Source organism: Alligator mississippiensis, chromosome 3 (assembly GCF_030867095.1).
Source record: "Alligator mississippiensis isolate rAllMis1 chromosome 3, rAllMis1, whole genome shotgun sequence".
NCBI lineage: Eukaryota > Metazoa > Chordata > Crocodylia > Alligatoridae > Alligator > Alligator mississippiensis.
The window spans coordinates 20,577,920-20,604,764 of NC_081826.1; the positions used below are offsets into that span (position 1 = coordinate 20,577,920).

General features: G+C 46.6%; 1 protein-coding gene across 2 annotated transcripts; it reads right to left on the minus strand.

Moving 5' to 3' along the window:
- On the minus strand, nucleotides 1-26,489 carry NTAQ1 (N-terminal glutamine amidase 1). 2 transcript variants are annotated; one of them, XM_059723788.1, is made up of 6 exons: nucleotides 26,008-26,489; nucleotides 24,459-24,558; nucleotides 23,990-24,040; nucleotides 19,448-19,596; nucleotides 19,236-19,360; nucleotides 1-1,307 (listed from the first exon to the last, which is right to left on the minus strand). In XM_059723788.1, exons 1-6 carry the CDS (start codon nucleotides 26,079-26,081, stop codon nucleotides 1,276-1,278), a joined length of 531 nt encoding a protein of 176 aa, XP_059579771.1. In that variant the 5' UTR covers nucleotides 26,082-26,489; the 3' UTR covers nucleotides 1-1,275. The 2 variants fall into 2 exon arrangements, with proteins under 2 accessions (XP_059579771.1, XP_019351364.1); XM_019495819.2 differs by lacking the exon at nucleotides 1-1,307 and adding an exon at nucleotides 8,937-9,233 and having other exon boundaries at nucleotides 26,008-26,483.
- Nucleotides 26,490-26,845: the final 356 nt, after the last annotated feature.

The window sequence follows — 26,845 nt, forward strand, 5'->3', positions numbered from 1 at the left end:
GCCAATATAATAACTTTACTATGTATATAAACAGATAACAAAAATCAGGTTACTTGTTCAGGTGCTAACTACAGAGTTTGAAAATGCTGCCTTGACTCTTCTGGAGGCATAAGAACAACTCACGCTGATGTTAATGAGATATGTTGAAACAGTCAAAGGCAGAACATAACCCTTTAGTTACAGAGATGTAAGTTAGAGCTCATGCCAGCTGTCTTGCAGAATTAAACAAGTTTAACAGTTACTGGAAAAAAATGGGGGAAGGAAGGAGCATCTGGCTGCATGGTTTATTGAATGGTAACTGCTCTCCCTGCTGGCTCTCTGAGAAACCACCATTTACAAAATCAACTCTCATTGTTTACAAGTTTGCAGAAATATAATGATAGGACAAATGCACTCTAAAAGACTACAGAGCGTCTTCTCTGGGGTCCAGAATAATTTCAGTTATATAAATATTCAGTAAACAACATATTCAGCCAATAAAAGAAAACAAGGAGGAAGAAGAAAGAATAAGAGAGAAAGAATAAAAGGAAGCAGAGAGGAAAAAGAAATCATGTGATAGTTTGTCATATCATGAGAGAGTTTGTTGTCATGTGACGCCAACTTGAGCTGTGCTTACTCATGTCATGTCAAACCTTACTCCATAAATGAAGGTGATGGGTGTAATCCATATGATATTATTATGGAAGAGATATGATACCAAATATAAATATAAAAACATCAGAATCTGTTCCATTATTTTTTCTAACAAAAAAATGGGAAGCATTCAGATTCATTAACATGATCCTTAGAGTATGCTGGAGTATTGTTGTAGCAGGCATGATCCAGGAAGTGTATGAGAGTCAAGAATTTTTTAATGATATCTTTTACTGGACCAACCATGTAGTTGGGAGGGCTGTTGGACAAGCTTTCGAACGTTAAGTGCCCTTTCTCAGTGTAGAGGAACCCAAGCTAAGCAGCTACACCGTGATGGGGACTGCACTGCACGTTCAAGAGACGTCTCGCTCTGTTTTGTCACCTGCCATAACTTGATGTAGTTGAGAAGAGGCAGAAAGACGTAGCACCTGCTTAAAGAGAGCTGGCTGATGCTGGCATCGGTCGCTGATGGGGTCTTCTGTGGGACTCCTCCTCCCCTACACCCCACCTCTTTCCACTTCAGGTTCCAGTTGGTTTTGGACATATGTTTGGCCATCCTGAGTGACCACCTTGCAGCTCAGGTGGAGAAAGAAGCAGCCAAGATGTCCAGAGTTGGCGTGTTCTGGCTGTGCTGACTGGATTCTATTGCAAGTTCAGGGTGGGCCAGACAAGGCCTGTGTAAAAGAGCAAACAAACTAATAACAACTTAAATGACCATGACCTAGACTCTTCTATGGTGTTCCAGGCATCTCAGTCACCTTTCCTTAGGCAGTCCCAGTCCCACAAGGGTTGCCCTGTACTTGCTTAATCTGTGTAGGCCTGCCTGTCCTAGGCGGGTCCCTGGAGTAATGCAGGACCAAAGGTGTCACAAACCCCAGCTTAGCACCTAGGGGTACCTGGCTTCTTCTAGCAGCATGGTGATCCAGCATAAGTCTGGATAGCTCAAATGCTTCAGGTCTTGAGCTCCTGGTCACCTGCCTCCATGGGGAAATGTAAAGAGAGCCTTCATCTGTCTGTGCATTCCCCCATCATGGAGTCAGCACATGGTTATGTAGGGGTTTCTGGGTTGACAGGAGACAATCCTGCCCCTTGTTTGCCTCTGCATGCCTGATTGCTGTCAAGAGGTGTTAGGAGCACCTGAGGGGTTCATCATTCCCTGAAGCTGCTGCCTCCAGGTAGTGCTCCCTGCACCAAGCTGCCTGCTCCCTCTCTGGGCTGAAGTCCTAGTCTGTGTGGAGCTGGGGTTCTGACCCCTGCTTTGCTCTGGACGTGGGCCCAGGGAATGTCCATTGTGCACTGGCTGGCTGGCTGGCAGCGCAATGGAGCATGCCCCTGGTGTGCAGGCTCACCGTTTCCCCACAAGCCTGATCAGAGATCTGCTACCTGTGGGGAATGCCAGCAGCCACTATCCCAGTGGGTACAGGGTTTGGCTGGACCCCCGTTACACTCAGGCTCAAGAAGAAGGCAGATGCAAGCTGAGATAAATAGCCAGGAGAAGACTGTGTAAATACAAACAGTCTGCTTGGAAGGAAGGAGGAGAGCTATAAACTAGGAGTGAGGAGGTATTATTAGAAGCAAAAGAAGTGTAGTAGAATAGGCAAGCTAATTAGTGGCCTTAATGATACATAGGCTAATTAAGGCCAAGCAGGACTATGAAGATCCCCCTCCTCTCCAAGCAGGTCTACACTGCATCAGATCATACTGAGGAGCCCCATTTTGGAAATATGCCCAGCACATTCACTCCTGCTCCACGCACACCGTGGGTGCTTGTACAAGTAAAGCAATTACCATGTACACACGATGAAAATGTCACTTTGTGTGGCTTAATGGCATCACAGTGTACACATGCAAGAGTTTGGGGGATTTTTAATGAGTTTACATTGTTGCAAACTAAACTACATCCCGATATAGTTTAGTTTGCAATGTTGCAAATTGCAATGATGTAGCTGTCAGCTTGCCCCCTGGATATGGGAGAGGCAGGTAGGCTCCACAGAAAAAAAGGATCAAGGCTCTCATTACTTCTGCCTTCAGCAGGCTCCTGTGGCCAGAAGTCCGCCTGGGGCCACCTAGGAATAGGCTCGTTTGCCCCTGGGACAGCATGGGAAAGCGGCAGAAAGGTAGCTGGGTTTCCTGGCAGTGGGAGAAGGCAATGGGAATGGTACACAGGGCACTGGAAGCCCAGGCAGGCTGCTAGCTGGCTGGATGCTGCCCAGCTCGGAGGCACCTGATCCAACATTTCCCCAAGCCCACCCGGGCTTCCAGCACCCCATGCACCATCCCCACTGCCTTCTCCGGATGCCAGCAAACCCAGCTGCCCTCTTGCTACCTTCCCATGCTGCCCCAGGAGCAAGCCAGACCATTCCCAAGTGACCCCAGCCATCTTGCTGACCATAGGAGCCTGATCCCTTTTTTTTTTCAGCGGGCCTGCCTGCCTCTCCCGTGGCTGGAGGGTGACCTGCCAGTGGGCTGAGTGGCCCCTGAGCTGTGGGGGTCCCCGGTCCTTCCCTCCATGGTGGCTGTGCCTCCCAGGGCTGCCCAGGTAAGCTGCTAGCAGGCCAGGTGCTGCCCCCACTAGGAGGCAGCTCCTAGCCCAATCCAACTCTTCCCTGAGCCTGCCCACTGGGAGCCTGCCAGGCCCCTCACAGCTCAGAGGCTACTCAGCCCCCCAGCAGCTCACCCCCCCCACAGCCATAGGCAGACTCTGGCTAAAAAAAAAAAAAAAAAAAGATTGAGCCCTTCACCGTAACATGACAGAAATATTGAAATGGTGTGTTTCAATTAAAAACCCACCCTTTCCATTTAGGGGGCTTAAAATAAAACCCTGAAGACTAAACCCCTGTCATGTGTATAAGCACCCCCTAAGCTGAAAACTGTTATGTGGCTGTTTCTTTGGTGTGTGTTCAAGGGATGCCCAGCACCACACATAGGCATCCAGTCTTGCGTCTGCTTATTAGCGTGGCGCTGAAAGCATCCAGGGTTGCTCTAATGGCAGCTACACTAAAGTTTTTTGGTGATTGGTACGTGTGGAGCAGGGGTAAATGGGCAGAGTGTGTTTCAGGGCAGCACTTCCTCACACCATCTCATAAAGCAGGGTAGAAGTATACAGTGTAAACTAAATGAATAAGGCATGCATTGACTTTCATGAGCAAGACCTCACTTCATCAGATGCTATGAAAGGATTTGCAGAGAACAAGCTATCAAGTAGAGACAGTGATCTGAATTCAAAAGACAGGGAAGGGAGGAAAGTGAGGGAGTGCTGGGTGAGACAAACAAGTAATAAACCCATAGGAACAGAGGGTGCATATACACACGCGGCAAGGCTGCTCTGACACGCTCTAATTACAGCACATCGGAGCAGAGTTGATTAAAGGCGATAACCTTGATATGGATACACGGCCTTTAGCATTCACCCTTCTTACAATTGCTGCTTGCCACTTTGGAAACTTGATTAATCGAGTCTGCTGGAGTGTGGTAATTACTGCGCTCCAACAGACTCCAACTTCCCGTGTATCAGCATCCCTGTGCTGAAAAATGGCAGCTTGTCAAATGAGCGTTAGTTAAACCATCCCTGCCGCCATTTTTCAGCACGGGAACATTGATACACATGATGCTCCGGGCGCTTTAATTAGAGTGGCTCTCAGAGCCTCTCTAACTAAAGCACCCCCCACCCCAGTCCTGGAGCATGTGTATAAACACCAATAGAGACCAAAAAAGCTAATCCAGGTAACGGGATAAAAATCAGTAGTCCCTATTTAGACAATCTGGTCTGTGGATAATTTCCTGTTCCACAATTTCATATTCAAGTTGGCTTTGAAACTTCCATTGTTCACAAACCTCTACTGTGAGGTCAGCAATGAAGAGTCAAGTTAGGACATTTAAGTGTGAAAATGTTCTGTCACTGGCTTTTGTGTGTTGGGACTTGACGTCAGATCAGTGTACCCTCATTCGGTCACATAGGAATCACTCCATCTGTCCAGTGTAGACAGCTACAACACAGATACCAAACAGACACTACTTCTGGAAACACAGGAGAGAATTAAAGCTTCCACCTCCCAGGAGCCCAGGCCAGGCAAATTTTACTTATCCAAGATCTACAAACCTGGAAACTCAGGACAGCCCAATGTCCCTGACACTGGCAGCATCACAGAAGCGTTTTGTGCTGCAGCTCAGTAGAGTAATGAGGGTGGACAAGAAGGGCACCTGCCCCAGGCACCTCTGTAGGGAAGGGAAGGACACTGGAATCATCCTTTCCCCATGGAGTCGGTGCCCCGCAGCATACCCATGCTAGGAACTCCAAAACAGTCCTGCAACACGTCTGGTCTTTGATCCCTGTCCCTTCCTGTCCGTATTCCCCAGCTTGCTTCCCCTCCTGTTTCTTTCCTGCCACAACTTGATGGTAATCAGTATGTATTCAGAGGCTGCTCTTGAGACTGGGGTAGTCTTCCTTGGTGCCTTAGGGCGATTACCATGGCCTCCTTGCTGCCTCTAGGGGAGGTGCACCCATACCTCACTCAGGGCTCTCAGTCTGCCCCTTTGTAGGGTCTCTCCCTCTCACTCTCCCTCCCACTGTTCCCTCTAAGGAGTAGCGGTCCGTGAGCGCGCCGCTTCGGTCCCACCTCCCCGTTTCAGCGTGGTCTGCCAGTAAGTGTCCCGCAATAAGTGAGTGTCCAGGCGGAAGCGAGCAGGGTTCGGCCACCACCTTTCTCCATGCTAACTGCTGCCCAGAGCAGCACAGTGGAGCGCTGTAGCCGAGCCATGGGCCGGACACAATCAATTGATAGATGGCAATAAAATCTTTGTCCTAGCTCTGAGCTTGCCAAACTTGTGAACCTTTCCCAGTGCAAGGGAGATGCACCCTAATGCAGCCAAGAGCCATGGGATGCCCAGCTTGCAAGATATGTGTATGTTCCCCAAGGCAGCGACCTGGACACAGAGCTGCCGCTCCAACAGTCACTTGCTGTTTAATGCCTTCTTGGGATAAATCACCAGTAAGAACTGAAGAAACCAAAAAATCACCCAGCAGAGACAAAGCGTGCTCACTCTCTTTAATGATTTTTTTTCCCCAAAATCTTGTTGGTTTAATAAAAGATATCATCTCCAATTGATTGAACTGAAAAGGAGGCACCGGGGCCGGTGTGGGACACTTACCGAAGGTAAGCTCCTCACTCCTCACATTGGGCAGGCAGCGGCTCCTCCCCGAGGTGAGGCAAGGCAGGGATAGGGGCTGGGGCTGGCACAGGCTGTGCTGGCTCTGGGGAACTGCTGCACTCCCCAGCCCTGATGCAATGTGCCTCCTCACTCCCTGAGGGGATGCGGGGGTGTGGAGCAGTTCCCCAAGCCAGTGGAGCCTGCACCAGACCCCCATCGGGGAGGAGCCGCTGCCTGCCCTGCATAAGGAGCGAGGAGCTTACCTTCAGTAAGCCAGCCCCTGTACCTTCGCCGCGCGTCGCGCCCAGCTCCTCTCCAGGCGGGTGTGCAGCATTAAAAAAGTTGGTGTGCGGCAAGATTTTTAATTGTGCGCAGCTGTGCACGCACACAGCTTAGAGGGAACCTTGCTCTCTCCCTCTCTACACAAAGTCAGCTCTGGGCCTCTCAGGTCCCAATCCATATTTGGGCTTCAGCCTTTTTGAGCTTTGGCCCCTTTTCCTCTAGCTGAAGCCCCTAGGCTCAAGCCCACTATTTCAGACCCTGGCTCTCTGGATTTCAGCCCCACAGTGGAGGGTGCCTGCTAGGTACCCCACTCTTGGCATCTTCCCCCCACTACAGCAACTCCTAGTCCTCTGGTCCTTAAAGTTTAATTCCAAAACAAAAAATCAGAACAAAATGGCTAGTCACTATTACAAGCTACTTCCAACCCTCCAGGGTTACAGCAAAGGTTAATGCTGTCTGGAGCCACTGAGGCTTCCCTCCCCAGCTCCCAAGAGTTGCAGGTTAAAACCTTCCACCTCTCCCAATAGAGCCTGGGCTTATAAGGTGCTTGTACACCCAATGGGAGTTTAATTTGTTTTAGTTCTCCCTAAAATGAAACAGTAGGTTTTTAAAAACCCACCGTTTCCACCATTTCAGTTAGGGAGAACTAAACTGAACTAACCCCCTGTTGCACAAGGGTTAGGGGGCCTAAAATATACATCCCAGTTTGGAAGGGCTAATTTTTTGGCATGCATGGTATGTGAGTGAATATGATAATAGTAATTGGGCAACATAACACGCGATACATTTCATCAAAGGAAAGGGCAAGGTGAGGCACAGTGAAAGGGAGCAAAAGGTTAAACTGTATTCAGAGAGCAAGCTACAGGAGAAACAACATATAAATTCACGGCAGGCCTTCCTTTGGAATGCTGCATTCAGTCTTGGTCTTGTCTCAACAAGTGCAGGGCAGAAACAGAGAAGCGGGCAGGAGAAATTTGAGATCTTCCACACAAGGGGCATGTCTACACGTGTATTTATTCTGGCTTAAAATTATTGTGCAGTAATTTACTGCATAAGCGGGAATAAGCCGGCATCTACACACGCAGGCATTAAAGTGCCTTAACATTGTGTGTGGACTGACTTGGGAATAAAGCTAGTCCCAAATCAGTCCACATACACAACGTTACTGCTCAGTAAGGCGTCTACACATGCATTAGTGCATCATAACTAATTGGGTGTAAATTTGATACCTGCATGATCCAAGTATTAAATTTACACTCAAGTCAGCATTAGTAGCCATATTTACTCTGCGGTATGAGTGTGCATGTGTAGATGTGAGCCCATACTGTGCAGTAATTTTGGTTACTGTGCAGTAGATGTGCATGTGTAGATGAGCCCAAGGAAAGGTTTAAGGGGCTGAGTGCTTAGAGCCTTGTTCTGCTACTTACTCATGGGGAGTAGCACCTTACTATGCAAGCAGTTTCCTTGATTCCAGTGGAACTACCTATGGCACAAGGTGTTCTCCTGGGTGAGTAAAGGCACAGAGTTTTCCTTTAATACTTGTGGCCAGTTTGCACTGGAAAGCTACTTCTCTCTGAGGTGCTTGGATTTCGCAGAGAAAAATTGTAGGGTGCACAGGTACTGACATCTTTCAAGGTTACTGCTCCCCGGCCCGCACCTTGGAAAATAGGCACAGATGCTTATGCAGACATTTGGCAGCATCTTAGGCTAAATACAAACATTCAAAAAAAAAAAACCCTAGAGGAAGCACTCTTAAGTATCATGCTTTAAAGTGCCATAAGTTAGAGCATGAGTGAATCAAACAGATGTTTGCTGTTCAGTGGGGGAAGCTTGGAGCCTGCCTGCACTCCTGCATACCTCCCAGGAGGCTATCAGAATGGCCCTTCTCCCCAGCCCACCCTGCCCCACCAGCTGGTGACTGTCAGCAGTGGCTCGCAGGGGAAAGCCAGCATCCCTTTCCCATACCCCCCTGGCTAGGCAGCAGTGTACCACAGGGCTGGGGCTGCTTGCATGGACAAAGAGACCAGACCCCTTCCCCCACAGCCCCCCCAGCCAGGCAGCACCCCGCCGCAGGGCCGAAGCAGCTGCAGGGAGAAAGTTTCATAACCCCTGAGCTATCAGGAATTCTGGGGCTCAGCACAAGTGTTCCACTCCATGCAAATATTAATTGGAGCTTGAACTAGAATTTGATTCTCCCATGACCTTGGAAAGTTGCTTAACCACTGATCTATAGAGTCAGTGCTCTGCTCTGGGGACCAAAGATTACTGTATTATCTAATGTTGATTTGCAGAATTCACTAAGCATGTGTTATATGCACACTCTTTGCATGTGTTATATGGGGAGGTGGGGTACCTCCCTCAGTACTGTGGATTCTAGCCTAGAGGTTAGTACCCAAAAGTTAAACATTATAATGCTGAACCAAATCTAAAAAGGGATTTAAAAGCCTACAAATTAGACTTTCTGGCACTCAGAGTAGATTCACAAGTTAGGATTCACAATCCAAAACCCAGAGTTAGGCACCTAGGCCTTCCAAACTAGTGATTCTCAACCAGGATGCCACAGTCCTCCAAGAAACAGAAAACTAACTTATAATCAGATCATTTCAATAATTGCTAATGATATAATTATCATTTAAAGCAAGTATCCCATATATATTTCCTCTAAAATAGTGTGACAGTAATTCAGCAAGTCCAACTACACCGTTTGGTAGTTTATAAATGTACTTTCTAAAAGATTTCTTTAAGTAATCTGTTGGTTTAAATGTTTAGCACAGTTTTGGGCACTTGAAGAATAAAAGACAGTAATGATATGCTTATGGAGTCATACAGATATAAAATGATTTTGGTTTGATCCATTATGTAAGCTTCAACTCTTGTTCTATAATCAAAATAAAGAGATTTTATTCAATTCATTATACTTTGTTCCAATTCTTGTATATGCCAATACATTAATAACCCTTGCAAATAAACCACAAACAATTTATAAATAAAACAACAAAAGCAACAATACCAAAAAAAATGTATGTTAGGAGAGATCATTTACTGAGGTCACTGTCCTTTTGTGTCCTTTCGTCTGCTAAAATGATGCACAAAGTCAGGTAGCAGAAACACAGAGCCCCATCCCACAGTGGGATCCATACTGATAAAATCATCCAGGTTCATTTTGGCATCTAGACAAGGAGCATAAAAAGAAAATGTTCAAGTCCTAGACACAGCTTCTCTATAGGATAGGCATTCAATCTGTCAATCAAATGCGGAAACAAATATGTGCCTCTGGCAGGCATTAAATGCATACACAACACAAAAGAGCTCATATCACAAAGAAACCTTTTACTTGTGAGCAGGGAAACAAGCTCACAGATAAATTCAACACATGGTAAAACAACGCTGGAGTCTGCATTTCCAGTTTGCAGGATGTAATGTTTGTCACTGTTTTTCCTTTGCCCATACCATTAGTTTGGTTACCTGAGCAGAGTTCTTGACAATTAGAAGAGAATGTATATAAGAAAGAGATTCCTTCCCACAGAGCAATCTCAGACAGGGTGCGCGTAGCGCGACAGTGGTGTAGTGTAGATAAAGGTATTTAAAAATAGAGAATATCAAAGGGACAACCCCCCTCCCAGTAAAACAGAGAGGACTTTAGGCCCGTCAACATTTATAAAGGCTGCTTGCAGATGTTAAAAAAAAAAAAAAGTGGCGCTTTAAACTCGGCGTGTTCCCATGCCAAGCCCAGCGCTCAATATCTCATAGGAAGAGATCAGGGTCTTGCCAGAACATACCTCTCCTGGGAAAACCATTAATGGGCTTGAACCTGATCTTACTGAAACCACTTGAAACACTCCCGCTGACTTCCATATGCTCTGGATCTAGACTTAATGATCAAAACTGGAGACAGGACAACTTTCTCTAACCTGTTGATATCTATGGTGCCCTTTTTAAGACATGACAAGTTAGAATTCACAGGGACCAACATTACTGTTTAAACCAGTAGAAGAAAAATGAAGACTCTTAGTAATGGCTACCTTGGGTAATTTCAGTTAGGGATGCAAGACAGTTATTACTTTAATTAGTTTATAGATACAGTTGAACAATACATTGCTTTTCTATGAAAAGACAGTAACTAGTAACAGGGGCTGCTTTGTTTCCTTGGCTCTGAAAATGGCTCTTTAACCTGCTTAATCTTATCCAACACACTCCTTTTATTGTGTCCCTGGATCAGTCAGTAGATGGCACTACAGCTGCATGCAACTGCCTACCTTACTTCCCAACACTAATATTCCCTCTTTGCAGTGCCTATTATGTTTTGCTTTAAAAACTGATAGGATGCCATAAATACATATTATGTCTAACAGCTTTTAAAAACAGCTGCACAAAATGAACAATAAGAGAGGAAAGTCTTTCTTGTGAGGTACCCAAGCATGAATCCAGACCAGTAGAGCTACAGCATGGGATGCAGATGCTATTGTTTGCAATCCAGCTAGGGTTTCAGAAGAGATTTGAAGTAGAACATATAGGAAAAGTTTTCAAAGCAGAGAGGAAAACACTCAGCCAGGGATGAGAGAAGACAAAGTGCGTTGCATTGGGGACTCAATCCTATTTGGGAGCAGAATTGGGCGCTAAGAAAGAAACTGTTGCGGGGACACTAATAGAATGAAATGTCAGTCTGACTTGCTCATTTCTGCCTTCCAGAGAGCAACACTTCTTTTGACACAACCATCTTGGTACTGTTACACACAAGACGTGCTAGCACTGCGACTGTAACGCTGCACTCGGGACTCCGACAACATCCCTTCCATTGTGGAATTGTTGTGAGCAGGGGCTTAGGAGTACAGCTTTATATTGGGGAAGTTCGATCATTGCTAGATCAAGCTAGAAAACTGAACGGATATAATACTTCAGTTTTCTGCCAAAACTGAGTAGACTAAAATAATACAGGCAAATCAGAATTTCCAGGTAGGTCCATAAAAGGACTTAAACAAGGTGTTGCCTACCTGCTACTGTAGGTGCTTATGTCTAAACCTGAGATTCAAAATCTCTGCTTTACGGTTGCTTAACCTTGGAGGATCCCAAGGAATCTGACTGTTCAAACAACATTTCCTGAGGCACCTAAAGTTTTGCTTCTGGGCATGCTCAGAAGCACTTTGGTGCTGACAGCAGAAGACAGCCCCCCCACCGCACAGCTCGGCATTCCCCATCTTTCTCCTTTGTGGGGCTGACCACTAGGTATTCTCAGAGCCATTCCACTCGCATAAAATGGGGGAAGAGGGTGCGGTGCTGCCTTTCCTTTACCATATATTCCAGTGGTTAAAATGACCTCGCTAGAGGGTGGGAGACCCACGTTCGATTGCCTCCTCCGCCTGAGGAGACAAACCCAGATTTCCCACTTCCTGGGTGAATACTCTGGTCAACAGGCTTCAGTGTATTCAAAGGTAGAGAGCTCTTTCAGTTCCTCCTCTGGACGCTAGTCCACTTGAACTAGAATATCAAAATATTCATTAGAGCAGGACAAAAGCATGCAGTCTAGAGGTTAGGACAGTCACCCGTTGGGGTTGAAACCTGGGTTCAAGTCTCTGCTCCCTCCAATGAATACTTAGTACTCTTTACACCTGCAACAGGGACTGGACTCCAGGTCAACACCCTGGCAGGTAAGTGCAATTGTCACTAAGACAGGGATTCATGCTCTCTCAGCAGTTTGTTAATCCATTCAGAGTGGTACATTTTCAACAGGAGGAACTTACTGACCCCCTTCTTCAGCCTGGTGAGCAGAGCACTCACATAGGAAACGCAGCTTTGAATTCCCTTAGGCTGCAAATTTAAACAAGTCTCCCACATTCAGTGCCATCTACTGACTGATCTAGGTATAGATGCTAAAGAGATCGGCAGTATGGCAGCACCTCTTCCTGCAGCTGTTAGGCAAAAAAACTAGCCTTGTTTTTGCAAAAGTCAAATAGAGGATTTAGGATTCTCAGTTCCAAGTGCTGAAGACATACCCGTCCTCTTGGCAATACCTACTGGCCAAACCACCCCAGTGTCCTGGTTTTTATAGATCCATTTCTTAGAAATCTAAGTCTCTTTCTGCATTAAATAAGGAACCTCAGTGCCTAACTTGGGCTCTTGGATTTTACTAAACAGCAAGATGCCCAAAAGTTAGGCTTTGTACCAGGTTCGATAAAAGCGCCTATTTGCACGTGGAAATTGCATCATTCACTGAATGCTGTGTCCCCACTTTACACTGGTCTGAGTCATGGGCGGTTCACAAGAATCCAGTATGCCAGCCACACAAGGCACACACACTGTTTCTTCCAATTGTTTTGTGCAATGCCTTTTCACCTAGTGTAGGTGGGGTTACACAGAGCAGTGGGGACAGAACCACAGCATGTGTACTAGAGAAAATGAGGCAGGGATGTAGCTTCAAAGAAGTTCTTGGCACCTTTGTAAGTGAAAATGGCTTGAATTGTATTATAGAAGAATACTGCTAAGTACAGAAATCTGAAAAAAGGGAACAGAGGAAACATAGGGAGCCTGACAAAAACACGGTCTTGTCCTTTTCCATGTTTCTGGAGGTTGGAAACAACAATAAAACAGAATTATGAAACAACACATCAGACTTGACCATAGGGTTCAGGTTAACTTGTTCAAGTCTTCTTCAACACTGAGGGCATAGGGGAAATGTATTTTCATTGAGCTTTACAATTTACTACTCTTACAGTCCTAATACTAAACTCTCAGGTATTAAGCTGCTGCTATACCATATATTTTCTCCTCAGTTATACCATATTTTTATTTCCTTTTATATTTTTTTCGCCCCTTGACTTACCAAAAGCTCCAGACACACAGACCTTATTTCTTTGATTGATTTTGTTCTCAAGAGGTGAAAGAATATGCATGTGCTGCTTATCTTCTCCCTGATCCTAGACTTCTAGTGAAAACACCAAAAGCAAACACCAGTTCAGGGAGAAAGCATGCAGGAAGAAGCTGCAGACACCTGCATAGCCTCTGTCTGGCAACCTGTATGTAAAACTGATGCGTTACCCATGGTGCCTTTAGCATGTGTTTGTCTGTCCTGCCCACTCTTTTCAAAAGCAAAATACATAATTTATGACTATCATAGGTCTCTCTTCTAAAAACGTGCTGCACTAGTCCTACCATTTTGCTACTGAACACCTGGGAAGACTTGAAATTTGAACTACGATTTTCAGTGTAATATACAACTGTTAGCATCAGCTCTAAGTAGCAAGACCATCTGTTCCTAGTAATTTTGAAATTGTTTTTACAAGATATATTTCATGTTGGCCTGCAGCTAGGCCTCTGATCTCATCACAGCCCACAAGCCGAGCAGAGCTAACCCACATCAATGCGTGGTTAGGAGGCTTGAAAAGAAAACTCAAATGCAATATTGCCAGACCCAAGTATCATGAGACTGACTTTAATAATGCATCTGCACTGCCTTTTTTAAAATGAAGGCTGGGATTCTCATGCAATCTCCCAAATCCAACTTCAGTTGCTTAAGCTAGGGACTGAATTAGTGTCCTGAGACTCATAGCAGAATCATGGAAATTGGCAACACAACAAGTGGCAATTAACCAGGTAAAGCTATAGAAAACATTCTTCCTTCTGAGTCAGCACCGAACCAGTGGCTCATGATTTAAAAGCAATGTATTCCTTTATTGAGATGAGAAAGAAAGCCAATCTCTTCATTATTTGTGGTCTTTTAAAATCTCTTTTTGTATGTCACTGTACTATGGTGCACAACTCAGGAGCCAAAGCCTCGCTGCAGGGGCTCAAGGGTAATAGTCTGCCTGCATAGGAGCTCTGGGCTAGTTGATAGGAATGATTAGTTGGCCCAATAGGAAGTTAAACGCTCCCAGAGAGATGATGCTAGGGCAGGGGTGGGCAAAATATGGCCCATGGGCCAAATCAGGCCCACCAACTGATTGGATCTGGCCTACAGGTGGGCACCCACCAATTGATTGTATCCAGCCCATGGCTGCCCCCATGGGGCTCTGCATAGAGCTGAGCCCTGCCCTCTCCTGCCCAGGGCTGCTCATGCCATGCTACCAGCCACTCGCATGGCCATTCATCCGGTTTTGTAGAGGACAGCCCAGCTTTCTGCTACTCTGTTCTATTGACATGAAACTGGACGCCTTTACCAGCCACACTGCCCCAGCCCTGGACAATGTGCACAGCTTCCCAGCAGGGCTGCTCCCCATGTAGCTGCGGCTGCCAGGGTACTGCTTGGATCCCCCTGCTTCCACCAGCTGCACTACGTGGGCAAGCTCTGCTGTGTGCACCCCCCCACCTGTCCCCTCCACCCCATTCCCTCCCCACCATCCCCTCATCCCTAGCCAGATTGCGGGGCCTAGAGCACAGGCAGCGCCTGCCCCCTCAACACATACACACACCCCCACACCCATGTCTCCGCCCCCCCCCACACACACACCCACAGCCCCCACAAACACACCCATGCCCACCCACACACACCATATACAAGAGTAAGACATTAGTTTGAGATATTATGCTATTGCCTCTATATATGCTACTCAAAACAATATGTTAGGACAAAAATATTTTATAATAAAATTAAAAGATGTTATAGTAGATATTTGATTGTTAGTATACAATTTGCTTTTTTTTTTTATCTATGACTTGTTAAAATTATATCTATCTTCAAAATATTTTGCATGTGCAGCCCTTGACAGCTCACCAAAACACATTATGTGGCCCACCAGCCAAAATAATTGCCCACCACTGCACTAGGGAGAAAGGGAAGGGCAACACTAAAGCACTATGGTGAAGCCCTTGCCCTGGATAGGAGAGGTGGGACGGAGGAGGGGGGTGGCGGATGATTTGTTATTTTGTTTAGTTTGAGGTAAGAAAGGGGAGAAGGCTGGCTCCTGGGCCTGGCTAAAGGAGTAACAGCCTGCTGCAGTCACAAAAGTAGGGTACTGTAATACCCTGGCTTTAGAAATGCCACCATGTAAGAAAAGAGGGTTAGATTTCTAAGTGTATTTTTAGAGACTTATGATGTTTGTTTTAGTAAGAGTACAAACAAAAAGATATAACAATATTAGAGACTAAGCCCTTTTAATTACCCTTTCACTGGCCCTAGGGAACTCAACTACTCTAAAATGATAAAACTGATAATACAATGATAATTAAAAAAAAAAAAAAAAGGTAAAGAAACAGAGAGCTTTTCATCTTGATGGACCCCAAAGTGCCCTCCAAATAAACTGACCCCATGTAACCTACAGGATCAATGCTGCTAACACTGAACTGCAGTCACCACTAATATGTGGGAATTCAGCTGTGCACAACACAAATTAATGAGGGAAGTGAAATACCACATCGAATTGAATTCTGCAGGGAGAACTGAGGCAGAAGGAATGTTATCTGAACTAGAGTTTGGCCAAAACACTGAGACTGCCACCCACGTGCTCTTCAGTGATGACAAAAAGTCAGCTGCTCAGTTTTCCATCACATTGGAAATAAGGCATCTCAAGCAGCACAGCTTCCCTGTAACCCAGCAGTGAAACATTCATTCTGTTCAATGTTCATTACTGATAGAGAGAAAACTGTCTCCTACAGAATTTCTCCTACTTCTGCTTTCCAGGTATAAACTAAGAGTTACACTGAACTGTACCAAACTATTTGTAAAGTATTACCTGGAACAGAGAGCCAGGGGCTCTTGTTACTTTAAAGGCAAAGCCACAGCAGGAATGTCCCCAGGTGGGGGAAGACAGCAAATTCATAGGTAGGTGCAGGGGGAGTAGGCAGTAAATGCTTATTGCAGGAATAACTGCCTACCAATAGGACAATAGGGTAGAGCTCTGGTTAGGTAGCAAGGGCACTACTGTAATTTGGTCAGAGAAACAGCAGTAAACTGCCCTGGAGGGTGAGGGGGTGCACCTGCAGCCAGCCACGATAACTCGAGGAAGAAGAGTTCTGGCCAGCTCAGGCTGGCAAGGAGTGGGAGCTGCAAGCCATGGCAAGTACTCCCAGGGCTGAGAGAGCCAGGGAATGGGGTGGTGGCTTGGCAGTAATATGATGACCCAGAGGGGGGCTTTGAGTTTTGAGTTTAAAGTGGCTGCTTGGATTTTTTGTTTTAGTTTTATGCTGGAGGACTAGTGTGAATAATAGGGATGGAAAGGAGGCTCCAGGGGTGCTGGAGGAGCATGCCAGGTTTTAAGCCCTGCCAGAGGCAAGAGCATGAGATAGAAACAGGCTAAGGCTGAGAGGGCCAGGGCTGGAGTGCAGAGGGGGTGATGGAGGTGGTCTGAGGCCGAGACTGAAAGGCCAGGCCAGGCCAGTGGGCCTAAGTTACCAGTCTACAGCCAGAGTAACCTGTAGGCTAAGGCTAAGGCGGTGAAAGCCTATACAGGAAAGGAAATGATGCCAGAGTGACACCGGTGAGGCATAGTCATGGCTATGGGAAAGGCTAGAGGCCACAGTTAAGAGCCCTAAGACTTAAATAAGGGCCACAGGTGGTGATCACTGGCTCACAGTGCCAATCTGACACCAGTAGGTCTGCCAGGGCATGACAGATGCCTGTGGAGAACTGTTATTATGGTTAGTGGGCAGAGGGCCTAGAGACCACACGAGGTCAGTCAGGATTGGTCGGGCACTGGTGAGAGCACCCCAGGGCTCAAGGGGAGCCTCCCAATCGCATCAGCAGAACATCAAGGCATGGCAGGAGAGCTAAACAGGGCAGGTTATATAGAAGACTGGGAGCATGAGCAGGATTAGAGTGGCCCCTAGGAGGTACTATGGCAAACCCAGGGCCTATCCTGCCACAGTGCCGATAACTTTGGGGTTGTGTCATTGGTACCGACAGCCTTGATACAACAAAATACGTATCTTTAAGTATGAGTAGTCCCAGTGAAGTCAGGCCAAATTCTCTTTAGTCAAAGTCTTGCGTTTCTGTGAAACTCCATGTGCATAGGAACATGAATGTCCCAAGTAAATAAAAATTATGAGTGAAGAGTATGGATAGAGCAGAAGGAATCGAGTCAAGGTAAATGAAGTGAAATGCACAGCAGGAGGCATCAAGACAGAAGATGCTCAAGGGAAGGAAGTGGAAACAAAAAAGGGTCGAGTCAAAAAATACCCTATAAAATAGGGTTGCCAACCTTCCTTCCTGGAGTGGCCGTGAGTCTACTGGAATTGGCATCAATCTCCCAGTGACTACTGAAAGCAAAGCAAAACTGCAGCAGAAGGAGTAACGGGAGCGATGTCCATTTCTGCATAATATCCTACTGGTTAGCACACCCACCAAGGATGTCAGAAAGCTGGGTACAATTGTTTTCTTAACTTGAGAGGATTCAAACCCACATCTCCCACCTCCTAGGCAAGTACCCTAACCACCAGGCTATACACTAGGATTGTGGGAGGGGGGAACTCCCCATCCCTCCTGTTGAAAGGGGCCACTGGGAAGAGGGGGATGCAAAATGAATGTAAAATTCATTGAGAGGACTCCAGATCCCAAGTGGAGGAGGCATTTGACTGCAGCCCTGACCCAGGCAGCTAAGCTCTGGAGGGATGGAGGGAAGCAGTTTAGTGAAACTATAGTGCTTAGTTCGTCCCATTGGCCAGCCCTTGGCAGCTCCCTATTCTGTATACAGTTTTTTAGATCACCCTTCTCAGGCACTTAACTCCCGCTATGCCCTGTATGGAAAGCATAGGCTGGGTATAACAGGGAACGCAAACTTTGAGAGTTCGAGTTTAAAGCAGTTGCTTGCATTTTTTGTTTTAGTTTTAAGCCAGAGGACTGGGAGTGGCTGTGGGAGCAAAGGGGATAACGAATAGATTACCAGGCAGGCACCCTTCATTGCAGGGCTGAGGCCTGGAGAGCCAGGGCCCAAAATAGTAGACTTGAGCCGAAGTGTTTCAGCTAGAGAAAAAGGGACTGAAGCCAAAAAGACTGAGGTTGGGGCCTGAGGGTCCCAGTGTTGATTCTAGGTAAAGAAAAAGAAAGAGCATGAGGAGAGTCTCTACAAAGGGGCAGACAGGAAACCATCAACAAGGCATGGGCATGCCTGGGGGGCAGCAAGAAAGCTTAAGACACCTAGAAAAGGACTATCCCTGTCTCCAGGGGCAGCTTCCCTCTAAACACGCATTGATTTCCATCAAATTGTAGCAGACAAAATAAGAGGTAGAGTAGACTGGGTAGTACTGAAAAGAGAAGGGTAAAAAATCCAGACCCATCACACTGGGCACTGGATTCCACTCCAGGAGTCAAATTCACTACAACTTTGGCATCACAGCACCTGACTGGTAGGAGCACAAGTCTTCTATTTGGACTTAGCCCTAAGTGTTTAGTTATTGAAGATGCTGATACATCCAAATACTAATCTAGCATGTACCAAACTGTAAGCAGATGAGTAGTCCCATGGACTGCACCAGGACTACTTGCATAGTTAATGTTAATTTAGTGGTCTTAGCTGGACTGGAGCTGGAGGGCTTAGCACCTTGCTGAATCGAGCCCCCGAGACAGAACTTAGCCTATAAATCAGGAAAGCTTCCCTATTCGGGACAAAACAACACAGGGAAGCCACAGGAACCGTCCCAACCCACATGGCTTCTGGTGCCCCCACACAGCTCCGCTATAGCAGCTGTGCTGGCGGGGCACACAGTGTACCCTGGGAGGCACCAGCTGTTAAAGGAGCTGTGGCTGCCAACAGACAGAATGGAGTCATTCACATATATCTTCTGGCGGTTTCCCTGTGGTGGAAGAAGCCTTCTGTCACTTGCAGAAGGAGGGACTTCTGCTGCCTCAGGGGAGTCAGACACACCTATAATTGTGCCAGAAGAACCTGAGTTCAGCTGCCAAAACCATGATGTGAAGGCCTTGCCAAACCTTGAACAAGTCACTTACCCATTCCCACATTTGTAATAAAAGGACAATAATGCTTACTCCCCACCTCCCCACCCCCAGGGTCTTAATGAACATTTAAAGATGGTTAAGTACTGGATAATGTGCTGAATATTGTCCTACAGGTAAGTGCCAACTGTTTTCTAGGCCCATATTTTTTCTGATGAAACAGTAATGAACTCAGTTGCAAAAGGAAAGATGACTATGCTTTTAAAGGTATGGCGCCCATGTCAATCTCTGATTTTTATAGTTTAATGCAGTCCGAAAGCACAGATGTCATTTTTGTGGAAACTGAGCACCTTACCTGCCGTTTCAATGCAAGGGTAAGAGGGAGGAGGCTTCAGCCACTTTCCGCTGCTGTCTTTCATGTGAGAGCGGTCAGAAGCAAACGTCTTCAGATAAACATCCGCTCGAACTGCCCTGATTTTTCTAAACAAACATACAAATTCAAACACACTCAGTGGAGGAGATACTTGATTCAATATACAGTGCAGGCCTTGTATTCTGTCCTCTTACCTGCGATATTCCGGATAAATATCATCGTCTGATTTAAAAGCCTCTTCAATGTAAGTATCAAACAGACATGGAAATGGCAACGCTGTGTCAAGGTCATAAATGAAGTTTTGGTCTCCACTGGAATCATGAAGTAAAATAACATGGTAATCCTAGAAAAAAGAGTTACTGATAGTTAGCAAGAGTTGCTAATGATCAAGAATAAATCCTCTCTCACATCATTACCAAAGCACAGTACATGTGTGACAGCACAAGGGTGAGTTGGCCCCGCACTCTTTCCTGACACCATGGACAGACATTAGGGTGGCCATCATAGGGGACAGTTTGGTTGTCCACTGTCCTCTATTGATACGAAACCCGATGCCTTTATGTCCTCTATCTTTCTCTTGCTTGACGTAAAGGTTTCATATCAATAGAGGAAAGAGGGCAACCAGACTGTCCTCTATGACAGCCACCCTAACAGACATGTATTTGAAGTGCTCCAAACAACTTGCCCACCCTCCAACCCCCACACAACACTTCAAAGTGGCTACACTGGCATTTAGCAGCGTTGCCAGAGGGCTAAAAAGCAGTAATCCATGCACCCTCCAGTCTTCAGAGGCTCCTGAAGAGAGAGTGCTCACTGGCTGTCTGCCTTGCTTTTGGGGCAAGGGCTGGGGCAAACCACCATGGGATACCAGAAAACCAACGGTCTATACACACATTTCAGGAAGTAGGAAGCATTTCAAAGATGTTCATTTTCTGAGGGTCATTTTTTAAGTACTCCTTCAGCCCTACAGGTCTGTAATGCCCCGCCATTCGGAGTGCTTCAAACAGCACATCTGTCCAGAGCTCTAATCTCTTCTCTGGGCAACTCTGTCCAAGCGACTCATCCCAAAATGCACTCCCTCCAGGTGACAGGCCCCTACTTGCTCCCTTTCCAGAGTGTAACTCTGTGGATCACCCTACTATAGACTGGATCAGGCTACAGGTGCCCCTTCCCCCACTGCTCTGCCATGGTTAGAGGCACGTGGTGCCTTATGACTCTCCATCATCCTTCATGAGTGAACCCCTTCAGTTAACAGGTTTTGCTACATTCCCGTCTCTGGCAGGAACCCCCCAGCACTTGGAAGGAACCTCAGGATAGTGGCCTTCCTGTTAACACATCAGGTTCAGCTAAAATTGGCACCTGTTCCACAATCTTCTGTGGGTAGCTGTGACCAGGAGCTGATTACGGTGATTTGAAACGAGTTCGCCCGACCAGATATTTCACATGTACACCCGAAGCCAGTGGAGAGAGCTCTGCATTTGGCTGTAGCTCATCAGACCTCTTCAGTGATCTTGGGCACATCCTGCAGACATCCTCCCACTTAGTCCCACAGCCTTGCAGCAAGTTGTCCAATACTACTGTCTTCCAGAAAAGCTGTTGTATGGTCCAATCTCTTCTTCCATCTAACTGAGGGCTTTAACAGCCAGGATTTCTTTTGATCCTAGTCTCTTACCGTGAAAAAATAAGTTTGTAGCCCTTCTGGTAACAGGTAGGTAGATAATTCCTAATGCCTACTTCCCCTCAACAATTCTCTTAAGGACCTTTAGTAGGTAGTTTGCCTGGAGATATTATCCCTGTTGTTGATTCACTTCCTACTTCCTCCTCCATAACAGCCTCCTTTAATCTAAGTCTGTACAATCAGCCTGAATAATATCAAGGAGGTAAACTGAGGTACATAACACTCCCACAAAATAACAGAACTATCTCCCTCATTCTCCAAACCAGAGTTAAAAAAAAACGAATGGGGTTACCTGGTTTTCTTTTTTGTCTCAGCCCCAATGAAAACTGGCACAGAAATGCTGACAGCTTGCTTGTTTCTGAAGAGATTACTGCTTAATTTGAATGCTGTGTTTTACCTTTCTGTAACAAGGTGATCTGCCCATTAAAGACGAGGGCACCTGGGGCCAGCCAGCCCTCTTCCATTATCAGCCCCAGCTGAGGAAGGAACATATAATTATACAGCTGGCAAACGGCTTGGTTGAGGGCGAGCTGTAAGAGGGAAAGGGATTTCTGTTATAGCTCCTGAAACTGGGCGAAAGCCTTGCCTCTGAGAGTCAGACTCCATGATGGACGTAGGAACCATTTTGTTTTGACCCTTTACTCAAGTTTTATGAATAAAACCAGGCCCTAAAAGATAGTTAGGGCGCTGCCCAGTGACACAGGTAACCAGTAGCTTGTACTGTCATTTTTTACAATTAGATGAATCACATTGATTATAATGTAGTAAAGTGAATGGGAAATCCTCTTACAAAGTCTGAGATGAAGTCTTTTGATATTTTCAGGAGAAAACACCATCCTGAAAGCATAATACATGTGACAGCCCTAGCCACTGGGGACTAAGAATTGAAAGGAACTTTAAGCAAGTTATATTACTAGCCTGGTACCTGGACTGGAAATGCAGGTCAATGCAATAACAACGTTTCAAAGCCTTTAGTCGAGACTAGAATGGGAAGACTGTCATGCCTGTGGAGTGTTAATCAAAACCTTTCATTTCAAAACATTTTTGTGGAAAAGTGTTCAATTCTATAGTGGCTTCTCCCCACTCCCCCTCTTCTCCCACCATTTCAATCTCATTAAAAACAGATTCTACAGTTATTTTTAAAGCTAAGGTATAAAGCCTACTACTTTTGGGAAGAACTCTTGCAGTAATTTAAAAAATATGGCAAACAGCCTTCATTAAGTTCTCCCAATCAAATCCCTCCCAGACTGAGATGACACACACCACTTTTTATTTTTGAAATTCAGCACCTAAATACAAGGGTTTATACTAAAAGTACTTTCTCAGCCTTTATTTACTGGAACTTGGGAATTGCTACTCCAGATTCTGATGGGTGCTTCATTAATGTGATTCAGAAAATTGGGTAAAATTTCTTGAATTGGAGAGGAAGGGAGGTTAGCTTTTGCCCTGACACACTGGTAGCTGTTGGTCCTAGCGAGATCCATGCAATAAATCCCACAGGTTTTGTGTGTGAGACCAGTTTTAGATATGTTGCTTTTGATATTTTACTTCTTGAGGAATAATATAACCATCTGTGCTATCTTCTCTCTCTTTCTTCCTCTGTATGTTTACTACAGTTACTTGCTGTTAATCTTCCTTTTAAGCCTTTTACGGCTTGATTATTGTTCTGCCATAGTAAAAATAAGGTAAGTGTCCTCAACATTGAGTCCTCCTTTTTATCCCCGTCTGTGATGTCTTGCCATTCATTTGAGCTTCTAGGATCTGCTATTCACCAAGCACTCCGCAGAAATTCCTTGGATAAAAGACCACTCTAGAATCCCATGTGCTACAGATACAAGCAATGATGGCATTTATCTTTGAACCAGACTAGATGGAGGGTTGTTCAACAACGCAAGGTTCAAAATTAAAATCAAGGTGAAAGAACTGGTTCAGAGAGATTTCCTGTTTGCGGATGATGCAGCTTGGTTTCCCATAGTGAATCTTCCCTGCAAAATCTCTTGGGGAGACTTTATGAGCCATGCAAGAGCTTTGGGATGGAAATTAGTCCAGGAAGACTGTGATCATGTACCAAGGGGAGGAAGAACCAGTACCTGACATCATTCTGGAGGATAAATCTCTTGCTAACATTGACAGTTTTTGCTACTTGGTTTCTATGATCAGCAGAAATCTTGAACTTCAGATTGAATTAACAGAATCAGAGAAGCAGTTAAGAATTTTGGGCTATTACAGAAAAGTGCCTGGAACAACAGCAAACTATCAGCTAAGGTGAAGATGCATATCTAGGAGACTTCTTTGCTGTCATTCCTGCTTTATGGTTCAGAAACACAGACTACATATGCTAGGCACATAAAGAGACTGAACAGCTTCCACATGAGATGTCTGCGTAAGATCCTGCAAATAAAAAGGGAAGACGGAATACCAAATGCAGAGGTACTGGAGCATGCAGACTGTATCCCCAAGAATATTTTGTATAGTGAGATCTCTAAAAAGCGGGATCACCTTGGATGGTGTTACCACAATGTGTGCAAAAATGATATGAAGTGGCTCAACATCAACATAGAAAGCTGGGAGGAGCACATAGAAACCTATCCATACATGTCACTGGGTGCAGCTTAACATCAAGCAGCTTCGATCCAGGGGATGGAAGCAAAGCAATAAAGAAGAAAGCAGCACGCTGTAAATATGGACTCCAACTCAGACAACATATGGATCCATGAAACTTGTAACAAGCTGTGTCACTCTCAAACTGGGCTTGTCAGTCAGGCGTTGGATCAGGCATCTGACTACTCTTATGTGTACACCATGCTCCAGAGGATTGACAGTTGCCTACTACTTGCCAGGCCCAGGACTGCTAAGCTTCTTGCTGTGAAGCTGCAAGATAAAGTCTAAGTGCATCTTGTCCATTATGCCCACATCAATATTTGATTTAGGGAAGAAATACTAGGAGAAATATGTGGCAATGCTAGTTGCAGTGTTTAATGTGCTACTAAAAGATGATACAACACTGCAGACAAAAGTATGTAAAAGAACCAACATAAAAGGGAATAGAATGCCTTACCCAAACTACAGGTTTATCTCCACATCCTGATCTCTGCTTCCAAAGTGGTATCTGCAAATTACAAGTATTAAGAAGTTCTTTTGAAGTAAGATTAAACAAACAGGTAAGATTTCAGACTATTACAGGACAAATTATTGTCTACTGGCTGACAAACTTAATTGGTTTATGTTTTATCTGTAATAATCATAATAATAAAGCTTCTATTAGTCTGAGGGTTTTTTTGGTGAGTTCCTAATTGGGGATCTATTTTGTATCCTACAATCTGTTCCATCTGTTTCCTACTAGGCTGAGGGATTTAATACATCTCAGGTTCCTGTCCAGTCCTGACTCACACATGCATGACAAAAATACTTTAGGGTCTTTCTTTGGCTTCCCATTATGCATGTGCCTGGGCCATCTTCCCACCACAGTGAAAAGGCCTGAATCTCAATTTGGTGGTGACAAATGAGTGATATGGAAAACAACTTACCATCTTTCTGTCGTTGGATATGAAAATAACATAAAATTCTTCTAATGGATACTGATCCTGGCTTTGGATGTATTCACAAAGCTTCCAAACATTTTCTTCACTGTAAAACACAAGGGATTTTATTTAAATGTCTGCTTCATTCCCAATTCATAAAACTCAGAGCAGGATAGCCACTGTGCTTTTCCCACTTTGAGCTTCTGCCCAGGACTTCCCGCCGACCCTTCCTTTACACACCTGTTTGTAAAGATAAAATTTAGAACTTAGACCTACGGTGTTTTTTTTATAACACAAATCTTCACATACAATTAATAAACAGTATTGCAGTCCAAATGTCTGACGGCTAAGCAGCAGCATTTGGTTGGCTCCAACTAAAATAAATGCTGTGCAGTATCGAGAGTTAGCATTGTGCCAGACTTTTCCCTTTCTCTTTTCCTCTGAAGAAATTACCCTTGAGTTGAGTATCCCTTTGAGCCCCTTTAATAAAAAGCTGGCCTGAAAAGAGAAATGCAGGTGGTGAAACGCATGTAATGTTTTAAATAGAAGGATAGTACAGAAACAATCCTAACAATGCCACTGAACAGCCGTTGGTTGGGGATGATCTATGCGTAGCTGTGCCCATGTTCTTTCGTGGGTATTCCCAGGTTTCTGGGCTTTGCTGGTTACCCCACCCCACCTTTCTGCTATATGTGTCAGGGTGTTTTTAAGCCTCCCCAGAGGCACTGGAGGTTAGCTACAGCAAGCCTGGGGACTCTGGGGTGCGCCAGTGCTCCCCCTGGGACCAAAGCCAGAGGTTCCTGGTTGGAGGGTCTCGCCCCTCCACTCAGTCAGACCCATCATCAGTGGGGTCAGGAAAGAATTGTACCCCCTGGTCAGACTGGTACAGGCTTGGGAGGGCTTTTGCCTTCCTTTATAGCAGGGGGCTTGGCGCTCTGCCCAGGATCTTTTGAGTGCAAACGGACAACATGTCATAGAGGCAGGACGCCGGCTGCTGTGGCGCCCCTGCTCTCCCCCGGGGCAGGCTGGGGTGTTCACATGCAGAGTTGAGAGCACGGTACGCGGGGGTAGCGGGGTCTGGATGGGGAGGACCCAGCTGACCCAAACCCCACACACCACTTGCTTGACCCCATTTACAGCCTGGATGGCCAGGCAGCCTGGCTGGAGCCTCCCATGCCTGAGCCCACAGCAAGATGCGACTGGCCGGCCCAGTCCCCAGATAGGCAATGCTGTTTCTTAGCAGTGGCTCTCGGGTGCCCCCGCAATATCACAAGCATGCATCAATCGATCACTTTTTTGCATAATTCAACTTTGCAAGGGACTCTGGGATGTAGTGTTCAAGAAGACAGTGTTTCCCTTCCGGCCCCCCCCCCGACCGGAGCAGCATTTGCTGGGCTGCTCGGGGCCGGGCGGTGCGTGCCCGCACCCGCGGGGACCGGCTCCCCCGGCCGCTCCCGGCTCCCGTGCGCCCCGCCTGGCAGCGCGGCCCGGGGCTGCACGGAGGGCCGGGGCCGGGGCAGCCCCGCGCCCCCGCACACGTGCCCGGCGCCCTTACCAGTAGCAGCTGGTGTAGACGCAGCCGTGCCGGGCAGGGGCAGGTGCAGCGCCCGCCCCCGCCGCCCGCTCCATCGGGCCCGGGCGCGAGTCCGCGGCGTTTCCTTCCCCGGGAAACCCGGCTGCAGCGACCGCTGCCGGCAAGAAGCAGCGCGGCGGCGGGGGCGAGGAGGGAGCCTGCGCCTGGCAGGAGCGGGAGAGGCCCGAGCCCGGTGTCAGCCTCCCCGCACCCGCACCCGCGAGCCGCTGCTCCGAGCCAGGCTGACACGGCACAGCCCTCCTCGCCCGACCTGCCTGGTGCTGTCAGTTTGCACTCAAGAGATGCCAGGCAGCTCTGCCAGAGAGGACGGAAAAAGCACCCCCCCAGTCTGGACCAGTCTGACCAGGGGGAAAAATTCCTTCCTGACGCCAATCTGGTGATCCGTCTGGCCCTGAGCAGAGGGGCGAGACCCTCCAGCTAGGAACCTCCTCCGGCCAGCACCCGAAGTCCCCAGGCTTGGCTGTTGCCAACACCCAGTGCCTCTGAGGGAGGCTTAAAACAGGTAGCAGAAAGGTAAGGGTGGAGGCAAGCAGCAAAGCCCAGAAGCCTGAGAAATCCCCATAGAAGAACACAGCGCTACACCTAGATCGTCCCTGACCAGTGCCTGCATTGGTGACGTGTAGAAGGTGAACACAGGTGCACGTGCACCCCCAAAGCTTGGTGGTGCACCCCTGCAAAAAGCGCCTGGAGGCAGTTGCTGCTTGCCCACCCCCCACCAAGGACACCGCCAGTGGCATCTGCGGGTGGTCCCTGATTGCCGCTGGCTGCTGTTTCCAGCGGCATCTGCGGGTGGTCGCCA

Excerpts from the sequence above, each read along its gene's own strand:
- NTAQ1 (XM_019495819.2), bottom strand. The coding sequence starts at position 26,081 with ATGGAGCGGGCGGCGGGGGCGGGCGCTGCACCTGCCCCTGCCCGGCAC. Across the intron at positions 24,041-24,458 it reads TATCCAACGACAGAAAGATG|ATACCACTTTGGAAGCAGAG; the intron begins GTAAGTTGTTTT and ends TGTAATTTGCAG. Across the intron at positions 9,234-19,235 it reads CCCTTGCATTGAAACGGCAG|ATGCCAAAATGAACCTGGAT; the intron begins GTAAGGTGCTCA and ends CTCCTTGTCTAG.